At 47.2% G+C, this 13,721-nt stretch overlaps 1 protein-coding gene across 1 annotated transcript; it reads right to left on the bottom strand.

The window, feature by feature from the left end:
* Positions 1-3,468: 3,468 nt before the first annotated feature.
* LOC138813171 (polyunsaturated fatty acid lipoxygenase ALOX15-like) lies at positions 3,469-12,894 on the bottom strand. The gene is given in 16 exon segments (XM_070001385.1): positions 3,469-3,683; positions 3,787-3,954; positions 4,072-4,172; positions 4,636-4,757; positions 4,920-5,089; positions 5,187-5,255; positions 5,257-5,274; positions 7,153-7,362; positions 8,612-8,755; positions 9,085-9,245; positions 9,436-9,539; positions 10,162-10,284; positions 10,374-10,455; positions 10,787-10,845; positions 10,847-10,983; positions 12,760-12,894. Coding segments are annotated over 16 exon segments (1,983 nt in total). The 3' UTR covers positions 3,469-3,503.
* Between the last annotated feature and the right edge of the window lie 827 nt (positions 12,895-13,721).

Below are 13,721 nucleotides of genomic sequence, written 5' to 3'. Positions count from 1 at the left end.
TGACTGTGTTCATTTAGAGACCCTGCATACGCACATCTGAATGTGGTTCTTACACTTGGCTACGTTAGCCAACATGAAGTCAGATGCAATTCCAGATGGCACAAATGAAGCTTAGCTGCTATTAAACCTTGGACACACTGCAGAAGGACTTCAGAGACATCAGTATGTAAGAACTCTGGATGAGTTCCATCCGGATCCTACTCATCCACTTCTATACACTGTCCTATGAGAAGACCCAGAAGCTTCTCACTTGGAGTTGAACAAGATTCAATAATAAAACGAATATATTCACCCACTCACACAAACACAATGGACATTGCTTGTATGTTTCAGTTTTAATTTGATACAAGTATCTAGATGAAATAAAAATAAAGTATATTTGTGTTACTATCACAAAACAACACAAGAATTCATGATGAATACTTCTCAGATAAATTATTAAAAAAAAAACCAAAGTGATTCATGCCTATAATCCTAGCTACTCAGGAGACTGAGATCTGAAGATCATGGTTCAAATCTAGTCCAGGCAAAAAAGTCTATATGACTCTTATCTCTAATTAACCACCAAAAATGCCGGAAGTAGAGATATGGCTCAAATAGGAGAGCACTAGTTTTGAATTTAAAAACCAAGTGAGAATGTGAGTCCTCAGTTTGAGTCTCAGGACCAGTTGAAGAAAGAAAGAAAGGAAAGACAGAAAGACAGAAAGAAAGACAGAAAGAAAGAAGAAAGACAGAAAGAAAGAAAGAAAGAAAGAAAGAAAGAAAGAAAGAAAGAAAGAAAGAAAGAAAGAAAGAAAGAGCTAAGTGAGAATGTGAGTCCCTCAGTTTGAGTCTCAGGACCAGTTGAAGAAAGAAAGACAGAAAGACAGAAAGACAAAGAAAGAAAGAAAGAAAGAAAGAAAGAAAGAAAGAAAGAGAGCAAGCCAGGCCCAGTAGCTCACATTTGCAATCTTAGCTAATCAGGAAGCTGAGATCTGAGCATTGTGGTTCAAAGCCAGTGGTGGGAAAGATCATGAGACTCTTATCTCCAATTATCCAAAACAAAAAACAGAAATGGACCCGTGGCTTAAAATGGTAGCCTTGAGCAAAAGATGTCTAGGACAGCACCCCAGCCCTGAGTTCAAGCCCCATGACTGACACACACACACACACACACACACACAAAGAATGAAAGGATGAAAGCAAAAGAAGGAAGGAAGGAAGGAAGGAAGGAAGGAAGGAAGGAAGGAAGGAAGGAAGGAAGGAAGAAAGAAAGGAAGGAAGGAAGGAAGAAAGAGAAAATGTATTTGCTAGAATATGTCCCTTGTAAGAAATTAAGTTTGCTTGTCACAGAGAAATGTGGCTTATGATACTTCCCTTCACATTTTAGTTTGTAACTTCAGTAGTATTTAAGAGGTCTGACTATATGTTTTAGCCAATAAGATCATCATGAAAGCCTGTTTGTAATCAACTTAGGGAAACAAAGGATTCATTTCCAGAAAGCAACAAGATGTGTAGTTTTCTCTAGCAGGAACTTGGTAGAATACCCCTCAGCATAAAAGGACCCAGATAAGACCAGAATAATGTGGTTCTAAAAGGAAAGGGTGAGCTCCTCTAATGACCAGGTCATTTGAATGGAAAAGGGCTTGTTTCCAGAGAAAGTGGCATGGGTTCCAAGGAAAGGGACCAATGACAGGAGGAGAAGACAGTAGCTTTATGAGAAAAGGGCTTGTTTCCAGAGAAAGTGGTGTGGGTTCCAAGGAAAGGGACCAATGACAGGAGGAGAAGACAGTAACTTTATGAAAGTAACTTCCTAGACCTGATCATACCCTTCTATAAAATCTCCCACTGGCTGTTTCCTAAAGATCACCTAACAACTCCTCTCCCAGTCTTGCTTTTCTTCACTGCCTGCTTCCCATCTCCACTGCCCACTTCCCAGGCTGAGTTCTTGCTTTAATTCTGATATGAAGACAGCTCTAGAAGGCTCTCTTGACTTGTTTACCCAGTTACCAGTATTCAAAGCTACCTCACCCATCAACTCTTCTAGTTCCTCCAACAAAATTAGATGAGTTATCGCCCAGAGGACTTCTGTGGAATTAAATGCATTCAGAGCCAAGAAGGAATTTTGCTCATTTTATGAGAAACTCAAATTTATTTTCCCTAAATTTTAACAAAATACACAAGTTGGATTTTATTGAATCTTTGTCCCCACTAATATAATTGTGAGATTTGTGTGTGCGTGCCTGCGTGCATGTGTGTGTGTGTGTGTGTGTGTGTGTGTGTGTGTGTGCCTGTCCTGGGCTTGAACTTGGGCCTGGGTACTGTCCCTAAACTTTTGTGCTTGAGGCTAGCACTCTACCACTTGACCCAAAGCTCCACTTCTGGAGATATATATATATATATATATATATATATATATATATATATATATATATATATATATATACATCCAGAAATACAAATATATATATCCAGAAATACAAATATATATATATATATATATATGTAATTAATTGGAGATCAGAGTCTCATAGACCTCCATGCCTGGGCTGGCTTTGAACTGTGATCCTCAGATCTCAGTCTCCTGAGTAGCTAGGATTACAGGATGAGATTATTTTCCTCCTGTTGATTAATTAGGAACTTCTCAATTGGTGGATTATAAATAGGCTATAGATATGAGTCCCTCAAGCCAAAGATTTGACATCAACTATCTCCAGCCAGAATCACCATCTTCAATTTGACTGGTTTACCTCAACTTGTCATTTTCTTTTTCTTTTTCTTTTTCTTTTTGGCCAGTCCTGCACTTGAACTCGGGGCCGGGGCACTGTCCCTGAGCTTCTTTTGCTCAAGACTAGCACTCTCCCACTTGAGCCACAAGCACCACTTCTGGCCTTTTCTGTGTATGTGGTACTGAGAAATCGAACCAGGGCATCATGCATGCTAGGCGAGCACTCTACCGATGAGCCACATTCCCAGCCCCTAACTTGTCATTTTCTAAGTAAACCAGGAAATGAAAATCATGAGAGTTGACAATTCTTTGGAATTTTTAGGTCAATGGTTTTATCCTAAGGATGTGTGTGCTAAATTGTATCCAGTTAGAAGGAGGAAATATAATACATCAATGCATGGTAGTATTTTTAAGCGGTTCTTTTAATTATTCAAAATATCTACCTTTATTGTTCAACTCAATTTAAGTTCAAAATTTAATTTGACCTTGCAAAATATGTAAGAAGTATACATTATCACTTGATTGTATTTTTGAAAAGGCATTCTAAATTTGGCTATTATTTTCTCTAAAAAGAAAAGTGAGCAAGAGATTGGAAGAAGGGAGTCTGGAGAAGCAGATACTAGGAAATGTGGCTGAAAGATCACATGTCCACCAAGGGCCCAGACATGATCACAGTCACTCTTTAGGGGAGGGTGAGCCAGGAGAAGCCAGCAGGGCTTGGCAGGGAGGACTGGAACCACGAAGGGATGGGGTTGGGGGAGGGGAAGGGTGTGGACACAAGCATAAGCTGGGGCACTCAGATGGCCACACTGTTTTCCACCAGGCTGGGCCTCAGGTATTCGTAAGGTATGTCCAGGCTCTCATTTCGTGCCTCAATTTCCTTATCCAGCTCAGCCAGCTCCTCCCTGAACTTCCTCAGCACAGCCTTTGCCTCCAGGCTTGAAAAGTACTCTTCAGGGTGCTGGCCCAGAGGAACCTGGGGTGGAGAGAGTAAGGCAGCATAGGCCTACCATCACAGACAGTTCGGGAGGGCACACCTCCCTTTGCCTCCATCCTCAGAATCCAGGCATCTGACTCACCATAACACACTGGGGTCTGCCCAAGTGCCAAATGAGGGTCATCTGGAGACTAGCCTGATAAGGATTGGGCAGTGTATCCATCAGGGTCTCCATGGTCGCATCCTTGGTGGTTGGCGGGGGCAGCCGCATGGTGCAGGGGGCATTAGGGACCCAAGAGAACCAATCCAGCTAGAAGAGTGGGGATATAGAGTCAAGAGCTGCTGAGCATGAGAACCCTTAGCCCACCTGCTCACAGCCTTTTCCTGACTCCAACCCAAATTCCCAGATGTCTCTGCTGGGACATACCTGGCCCAGGTGGACAGAAGAGTGCTGGCCAGTGCAGGTGAAGATGCACATGGTGACAAACTGGGAAGCCTGGGCCCGAGTCTCCAGAGATGTGGGAAACCCTACAAGAGGGGGCTCCAGTTATGATGCCCACCCAGCCCCCAGGCCCAGAGAGCAGGTACAGACAGGAGGACAGGGCTGGCAAAAGACAGCACTAACTCTCAGCCATTGTGGAATTCCACATGAGAATAGGTGGGGCAGGAAGCAGGAAGAGGCCTGCTGCTGGGCTCCCCATCAGTGGGGTGCTGCTGCTGGCTTACACACTCAAGGATGCGAATTGCTCAGGTGTTTAGTTACATCTCCTTGGTAGCCACCGAGGAAATACTGACACCATGGCAATGGGCAAATGCTACAAGTTAGGACTTCTGGAGAGCCTGATGGGAAGCCTTAGTAGTTAGTAAGTAGTTAGTAGTTAGTAAGGCTTTGAGGGTTTTCCTAGGGGTTGAAAAGGCTTTTGGAAAGTTCCCTAGAAGTAAAATGGGTCCAAGGAGGAGTATTAGAACCCAGGACAAGGTCATCTACTACCTCGGTCCTGGGCACCTTGCAGGCCAGTTTCAGTGATCTCTCAACACCAGTGCTGCAGCTCATGGTCCTCTCTCACAGCCGCATCCGTCTTATAATAGAGATCCAGAATGCTCTCCACATACCTGCCAGGCAAGGCCCAGAGCACGAGAGCTGAAGCCCTCTGCTCTTGCCCACGGCCAGTTCTGCAAGTGCAGCCTCACAACCCAGACACAGAGCCCTTGTTCTCCTAAGCCTTCTTCTCCTTCTCCCCACCCCCACCTGCCCTGTGTTCCCTCTCCCCTCACCGGCTGATGACTTCCCACAGCCGCAGAGCATCTTGAGCATAGTAGGATGACTTGACATCCAGGAGGCCTCGCTCTTTCAGGTCATCAGGGGGGCAGAAGGAGCTGTAGGTCACCAGGTTTCCAGCTCGTTTGACTACATCTACGTGGCCGCCCCCACCTGTGCTCATGATCTAAGAAGCAAGGAGGGGCAGAGTCAGGCAAACTGGCTTCCCTGAAATCAGAGCCAGAAAGGAGAGTGATCTTGAATCCCCATTTTCTGTCCCTTACCCTGTCAAATACTCCACCTTCAGAGACTAAACCATTTCTGGCCCAGAGGTTGATTTCCATGGTGTTATCACAGGTGAGGATGCAGAAGCTAGAGAGAAAGGGCAAAGTATGGAAGAGGCAGGAGGCAGGACACTGGTAAACAGGATTGAGAGGAGGAAAAGCACAGATCTCTAATAAAAACACAGACCTAAGGATCAGGGGACCACAACACCAAGTTTACCACTAATGTACTTTGTTATGCTTATCACTGCTCTCTTGAAGGACCTTCATGGGACAATTTTCTTGTCTTTACTCCTCCCATGATGTCAATGCTACTTGGTCTTCTCCCCAATGGGTGTGTATCTTTTTCTGTATCATATTTTGGGGGCTAGGCATTTTTTTCAAATGCCTAGTAATGCCAACATTTGGAAAGGTAAGGCAGGAAGATGAAATACTAAGGACAATTTGGGCTACATAGTGAGACATTGGTTCAAGACGTTCTCAATGATTTTCACCCATTGAGTAGGCACGACATAATGTGATTCCAGAGCATCGTGTTTTCCCTGCTGTCCCAATGGGGCTTCTTTCTGTATTTCTCATAGACCAATTGTACTCTGGCTCCATGGCTTGTACACTAATTGTTCTGCCATCCTGAAGCATTCTGGCCCTAGATCATCTCATTGGCTGGCTCCTTCTTGTCTTGTTCTATTGGTCATTACTCAAATGATACTTTCCCAACTAAATTCACCACCACATCACCCTGTTCTACTTCTCTGCGTCTGGCTTTTTATCATGTTCAATAGCTTGTGATATGCTTTTTGCTGTCTTAACCTTACTAGAGGTGATAATTCAAGAGATCGTGGTCTTGCCTGATATAGATGTAGTACTAGCATCTAGAATGTTACCTTGTCTGGGAAGGCATCCAAGGTCCTGGGACTTGAACCCAGGGCTTGGATATTGTCTCTGAGATGGTTTTTGTTTTGTTTTTGTTTTGCTCAAGGCTAGTGTTCTACAGTTGAGGCATAGCTCCACTTCTGGCTTTTTCTTCTTTTTTTGGTGGTTAATTGGATAAGAGTCTCCCAGACTTGTGGGTGGGAATTGAAGGGAAAAATAGGAGAGAACAAAGGAAGGAGTCATTTGTCCAAAAAGAAATGTAGTTATTACCTGACTTATGTTACTATAACCTCTTGTACATTACTTTTTTGGGGGGAGAGGTCTGGTCATGGGGCCTGAACTCTGGGCCTGGGCACTGTCCCTCAGCTCTTCAGCTCAAGGCTAGCGCTCTACCACTTGAGCCACAGTGCCACTTCCAGCTTTTTTCTTTTTGCTTATGTGGTGCTGAGGAATCGAACCCAGGGCCTCAGGCATACAAGTCAAGAGCTCTACCACTGAGCCACCTTCCCAGCCCCTGTACATCATCTTTTTAATAACAATTGTTAATTAATTAATTAAAAGAAAAGAGTCTCAGGGATTTTCCTGCCTGGGCTGGCTTTGAACTGCAATCCTCACATCTTAACCTCCTGAGTAGCTATTATTGCAGGCATGGGCCTAGATAGATAGATAGATAGATAGCCAAATAGACAGACTCCAATCAACCCAGATGCTCTTCTTGGCCTGAGCCCCTTTAACAGGTACTATTAATTACTCTGAACTTTTTCAAAGACTATAAGAAAGAATGTTCTGTGTTATTTTCATGAAACTGTTGGATTTGCTTCATTTCTCTGTATCTTTATGCGTTGTATGAATATCTGTGTTTTATAAATGAAAGGAATAAGAGTTTTGACTTGTTTCCCTTGGAATCACTTTCATCCCAATGGGAAGTTGCATCACCCATGGAAACTGCAGGTCAGTCCACCTCACACTACCCTGCTCTCTTGCCTTCCACTGATGGGCTATTCCTACACCAACTCTTGTGAGAAAATGCCCAGCAGGGCTGTGTGAGGATGAGAGGAGAGAGGCTGACAGAAGACAGGGAACAAGCTGGTACCTTGTAGACGGGATGTATCGTGGGAAGACACCTCATAGTGGCCACAGCAAAGACCTCGGCCATCAAGTGACCCCTCAGAAGATGGGACTGCAGCTCATGAAGCTGAAAGTCACAGCTGCGCACCCAGCATTTGGCCAGGAGCCACACGCCTGGGGGATCCGTGGGCAGGAAAATTGGGGGTGGGGTGGATCCGATTTTTGGCAGTTCAAGCTGGAGCAAGGATAAGAGTGGAAAGGAAGAAGCTGGAGGAGGGCTGAGTGCCAGAGGCCCAGCCATTGCCCTCTCCTGCACCTGTCCCCTCCCTCTCTTCCTCCTCCAAAGTTACTGGCTGGCTCCTTTTCACTGCAGCCGCCCAGGCCAGCTGCCATTTCTCCCCATGGTCTCCCGCCATTCACTGTGGTGTGCTGCACAGTGCAGACCTGAGTGCCTTCAGCCTCTGCAGGAAGTGAGCCTCTACCACCTCCACCAGCCTCTGCTTCTGCTTTTAGTACCCTCAGTGGGGAGGGGGGGGGACTTGCCTCCTTCATCCCACACTCCTGTGAAGAAATCTCAGGCTTTCTCCAAGCTTCAATCTGATTTCTGCATAAAGAACTGGAGGTCTCTAGTGATCTCCAGCTTATGAAAAGAATTTAACGCCTCCCTATACCTGAAAATTGGCAGGACAAAAGCACATCTTGGCGATCTTATATCCTGCTTGTTCAATTTGTGAAGTATTGTCCCCAAACTTGCCTTTTTCCTCTCTTTGAATCCAGGCCGCTTAAATTTCCCTCTGTTCTTCTGTGCATCTTCTCCATACTTATGGTAAGTCACTAACGGGGGATGCTATCTCCTCTCACAGCCATAGCACAAGACCCTAGTTTCTTCAGATAGAACTTCAATCCATCCTAAATGCAACTGCTGTCTACAACAGCGTTTATGGCAGCCTTTTCCACCTCCCCATGCTTCTACCCCTTACCTTGCCTAAGGCCAGGCCAACTCACCTCACATTATTCCTCCATGCTCTGTCCAATTATTCACAGGCACTCTTACAACTTCACCTAAGTCGCTTAGCCAAATCCATCTTGACGCTCGGGTCTTGTAAGGACCCCTCCCACAATACCTGCCTTCAGAACTATATGCAGCACAAAAACAGACAGACAGACAAATATATAACAGACAGATGGAAAGATAGATAGACAGACAGACAGATAGATGATAGATACACAGACAGATAGAAAAATAGATGGACAGATGTGTAACACTAACACAGATTAGATCACATAGTCTTTCTCTCCAGGGAGACTGCAAACCCCTAAGAATCACTTTGAGCCTCTTCCCCGCCCCCCCACCCCCCGCAAAATGCCTCCTGCAGTGCCTTAGCACCCCTCCTGTGCTGGAGTGAGAGTGCTCACTGAACTTGGCTGGGGCAGGCTGACTGGGAAGACCACCATGGTAGAACAGAACTCCGGGGGCCTCTCACCTGGATGGCCATGGGTAAGAGTTGCCCATCAGGCTGCAGTTTCAGCAGGACCAGAGGGGCAGCCAGGAACTGCTGCCTAAACTGGATGACATTGGCCTTGATCCCATCCAGCAGGGAGAAGTCAGCTTCAAACAGTGTCCCTCCCTGGATGAGAGAGAGGGCAAGGGCTACTGTCAGCATCAGGCGTCTCCTTCCCACCCTGACTCCCCAAATGATTACAAGAGAGAAAATGGCTGGCTTGTCTCCACCACCTCCTTACATGGTGCTGTGGATTGTGAGATTAGTGTCACCTCATCCTGAAGCCATATCCATCTGAATTAGGCTTCATTTCAGAGAAGAGGAAATAGATGATCAGAGAGCTTAGCTATCTTGCCTACGATCACAGAACTTACAACAGCAGAGGCAGCATACAAACCCAAGTCTGCTCAACCCTACAGTGCTCTAGATTTTTCCCAGAACCCCCATATTCATACCTGGAGCTCCTTCTCCAGCTGGGCCTGCAGTTCCTCCATCCCAGGAGGGAACACTAGGCGAGCAGGAAATCTGACACAGCACCTCAGCAGCATGGGGTTGACACCATTGAGAAACGGGTACCCAAAGAATGTGTCCTCCTTCCAGGAGTCTTGAACCTGTCCTGAGGATGGCAGTTGACTCTGCTAAGGCATCCAAGCTCCTGGTCCTTGTAACCCCCACCAAACTATCCCCACATGAGCCCGTCCTGACAGAGACACCCAAGCCTCTGCTCTCCATACCCAGATCTTTGAAGTTTCCTAATTCAAGATGGATTCGGGGAATATGGGAAGTGCTGGAGCAAGGAAACTGACCAGCCAGCTTGCCATAGCTACTCTTAAACACACAGTCAAAGTCATCAGGATGAATCCAGTGAGTTACAGCATTTATGGGTAGTTTCACAACAAAGCCTGTCAGCCTGCAGGGAGAATGGGGTACATTGGACTGTTATTCTTAGACCCCCCAACATCACAGCCACAGGCATCAGTCATGGTCCGGCCTGTAAGGAAATTGAGTCATGAGGTTTATTGGAATAGCAAGACCAGAAAGCAAACTCAACAGGCTTTATTAGGGAGTGAAGCCTGGAAAAAACAACCAAGTCTCCTTTAGGGTTGCTGAACAGGATATGGCACCTGGCCATACTAGAACTCTTTAGTTATTACACAGAAAGAGGGCAATGGGGGAGGGGGTGGGGCAGAAGACATCAGCGTGAGATGTAGGCTGTGTGTGTGAGCAATGTTATTTCGACTGAGGAGTTTCAAGGTTTCAGCAGCCTCTGTGTATACCAGGGGCGTCAGCAGCAGACCAGGCCTTGGTCTCAGGCTCTCTTCCAAGATTGCTGGTGCATTTGTTCAGAGAGTAAGGGAGAGAAGATGGTTCAGGGGTCTGCAGCAAAAACACTGGTAAGATATGGCTGTCCGAGGGGAGGTGAGTGCTTTAAGAAAAAGCATTTTCCATCACAGCTCTGTGCAGTCCAAGAGCCCACTGACCTCCACCAGGCAGGTCACCTTCCCCTTCCCACCCACTGCCCTTGCTCTCACCCCACAGCCAGGGAAGTTTCAAACTCCATTAGCTTGTCCTCCAGAAATCGCTCATCAGCAGGGAAGTCAGATAAGCGTTTCCCAGCCATGTTCAGGATTAAGCCATCCTTCCAGTTCCCCCACCTGGGCAAGACACAAACCAATGCATGGGTCCTGCAGAAGGTTTAGCAGCTCAGTGTAGGGTAACCTGGAGTCAAGGGAGGAGGACTAACCTGTACACCTTCTCTCTCTCCTTCAGCTCTTCTTCTCTGTGTTTCTTGAACAGGCCCTGAGTGTCCTCAACCACAGTGCAGGCTGGGTGAAAGGAGGAGGAGGGCATTGTGGGAATCCACCCAAGGCCTCTGCCTCCTGCCTTTAGGCTCTTCTTGCCCCTCCCCTGGCTTTAGTGACTCCACAGTCAAGGCAGCTTCAGAGACAGTGGCTGAAAATTCTTCTGCAAATTACAAGATGCAGCTTTTCCCACATGATATGCCGTAGGAAAGGCAATGATCGTGGTTGCATTTTTGAAACTTACTGGAACAATCTTCCCCTTTGGCTCCTGCCTGCCACATCCCAGAACAGATGTGGCAACCTTCTGGGTGTGGAAGGGCTTTCCTGTGTCCTGAGCCCACCAGCCTCTACTCACCAGTGCTCTCTGGAAGGGTCAGGGTACCACTGCCTTCCAGCCAGCGGTAACAAGGAAACCGCCCCTCCATCTCCAGGGCCCTTCACAGAGATCCAGTTGCAGAACTAGGCGTCATCCTGGACAAAGTGTGATTTTTGCAGTTTCACAAACAGCAATGGCCCAAGGTACTCTGACACATCCACCTTGAATTCTTCTTCCTGCAGGTGACAGTGAAGTACAGTAAGGGTGGTGTGCTCCAGGTGTTCCACAGCCAACATGACAAGAAGGAAGGGAGTGTACATAGAGCCTGAGGCGCCATGACCAGCTTTGAGTTACCAAGTCTCTCGTCCCAGATTGAAGGGGTAGAGACAAAATGGACAAGTGCATCCCATTCTCCATCTTCCTCCCTATAGTCACCCTGCCAAGTGCTGGGCAAGGGACTGAGCACCAGGCACAGAGTCTTAGCCAGCATACACTTGTGCTGGGAGACAGTGCTGACCAGTTATTGCTGAGACCCTGCCAACACTGAGGGACAGCAAGGATCCCTCTCATCTGAAGTAGGCTTCTAGAAGGATATTCTCTCCCGGCAAAGATCTGAAGGTAGAGAAAGACCTGGCTAGGGTTGATGACAGCAAGGAGAAAATGAGAAAGACTGCCAGGTGTAGCCATGCAGAGGCCAGAGGGACTGCCTCAGGACTTATGCACAGGTAGCAACCTTGGGGGCTTAGGGAAAGGGATAATCTTAGAGGTGCAGACAGGGGAACAACATTATAGAGTACCACAACATTATAGAGCACTAGGTCTGGAGAGACAGCAGGACCAAGAATCCCTAAGGTTAATCCAAGGGCTTTGGAGCAGGAGCCATTCAATTTTTTGTTGGGGGGGTGGGGAGGGCTTCAACTCTGGGACTGGGCTCTGTCTCTGAGCTTTGCCACTCAAGAATAACACTCTGCCACTGTGAGCCACAGGGCCACTTCTGATTTTCTGGTGGTTAATTGGAGCTAAGAGATTCATGCACTTTGCTGCTTAGGCTGGCTTTGAACCTTAATCCTCAGCTCTCAGCCTCCTGAGTAGGTGGGATGACATGCTTGAGCTTCTGGCACAGGAACCATTTACATGTTTTACATAGCACAATGTTTTAAGGGTGGGAGTGTATTGGGGAATGATTGTTCTGGCTTTAGAAGGCTCTGGAACCGAGGCCACCAGGCCAGTTAGGAAAGTCAAGCACATTGGAGGCCAAGGAGAATATTAGGACAAGGAGGCCAATTGTGCAGGAGATGAAACTGACGTAGCTTACTCCATTCTTAGTCACGGGGAGGAGAAGGGATGGAAATAGGAGGAAAGGCCTGGGAGGGACAGGGATAAAGCTCCTTTCCAGTGCTCTTCTGAAGGGTTTAATGGCACAGGCATCTGGATCTGTGGATCTGGGAAAAGGCTGAACAGATGACGGGAATTTGGGGTTTGTGGGAGGGAAAAAGAAAAAGGCCAGGACTGGATTAGAACAGCAGGTAGATGTGAGCGGAGAGGAGGGTCCAGAAATTGCAAATTCTCAGGGCTTTCCTTCTTCCTCCTTCTTTTACCCCCCCCCCATCCTACCACCCACTCCACCGCAGGAGCCTCTCCGACAGAATTGGAAACAACAGTTTAAAAGACAATACAACACGAGAGCGAGGAAACAGGACAGTGGCCTCTGCAGAGATCACTAACTTTGAAGACAAGAGAACTGTGAGGAATGAGGTGTACAGATGAGTCTAGCGTCCCTGGCATCCCTGGGATGCCAGGTAACAGAAACAGGGAGAGCTGCCTGCTTGCCAGCAGCTTCTCTGGAGCACTTCATTCCCAGATTCCGCAGATTCCCAGATTCATTCTCAGATTCGGCACCTACACTCCCTGCATGGGGTGCATGTGTTCTCTGCTGAGCTGGGGAGCCAGGCCCTGCTCTGGTGGTCTCCCCATCCTGGCGTAGCACACCCCACCCAGCTCCCATGGCTCACCTTGGCCTGGGAGGGTCGCAGCAGCACCCCCAGAGCAGACTGGCCTTTCTGAACTATCAGCCACATCTGCACAGAGTTGTTGGAGCCTGTGAACAAGGAGCCGCCATTGGGGACGAGAATGCGGTAGACAACCATCGTCCTCACAGATGCTTCGATGTGAATATGCTGACAGTGAGGGAAAGAGGGTGTGCTAAATATCCTAGCTCAATCCCCGCCTTCTTGGAAACCTTGCTAGGGGTTGGGGTGTGGGTGTCAGGTGTCCAATCAACTCCACCCCTTAGGATGCTTCAGGCCACAGCTCCACCAGCCTAGACTCTGCATAACCTCAAAGGCGGGGCCCTGGCCTAAGCAGAGCTACCAATCGCTATTTTAATTGGAGCCAATGGGAAGGGTAAGTAGATGAAGATTTCAGCAAAAAAAGGGGCAGAAAGGAATAAACACTTAGTCCAGCACAAAAATCAAGTGAAGGGCCAGGCGCTGGTGGCTCACACCTACAATCCTAACCCATCTGGAGTCTGAGATGTGAGAAATGCAGTCCAAAGAGAGCCCAGGCAGGAAAGTCTGTGAGACTCTGGAATGCAACTAACCACCAGAAAACTAGAAGTGGAGCTATGGCTCAAAGTGGTAGAGTGCTAGCCTTGAGCAGAAGAGCTTAGGCTCTGAGTTCAAGACACACTACTAACCAAAAAAAAAAAAAAAAAGAAGGGAGGGAGGGAAGAAAAAGAGAGACAGTGAGAGAGAGAAAGCAAGAGAGAGAGAGAGAGGGAAGGAAGGAAGGAAGGAAGGACGGAAGGAAGGAAGGAAGGGAGAGAGGGAGGGAAGAAAAGAGGGAGGGAAGGAGAGAAAGAAAGAAAAGAAGGAAAGAAAGCAAGGAAGAAAGAAAGAAAAAAAAGTAAAGGAAAGAAAGGAAGGAAGGAGCAAGCAAGAGAAAGAAAGAAAACCAAGTAAAAAGAAGACATGCT

Source organism: Dipodomys merriami, unplaced genomic scaffold (genome assembly GCF_024711535.1).
Source record: "Dipodomys merriami isolate MVZ:Mamm:240054 unplaced genomic scaffold, mDipMer1.0.p SCAF_59, whole genome shotgun sequence".
Taxonomy (NCBI): Eukaryota; Metazoa; Chordata; class Mammalia; order Rodentia; family Heteromyidae; genus Dipodomys; species Dipodomys merriami.
Note: the sequence above shows the minus strand (reverse complement) of the source record. Positions and strands in the feature narration are given on the sequence as shown.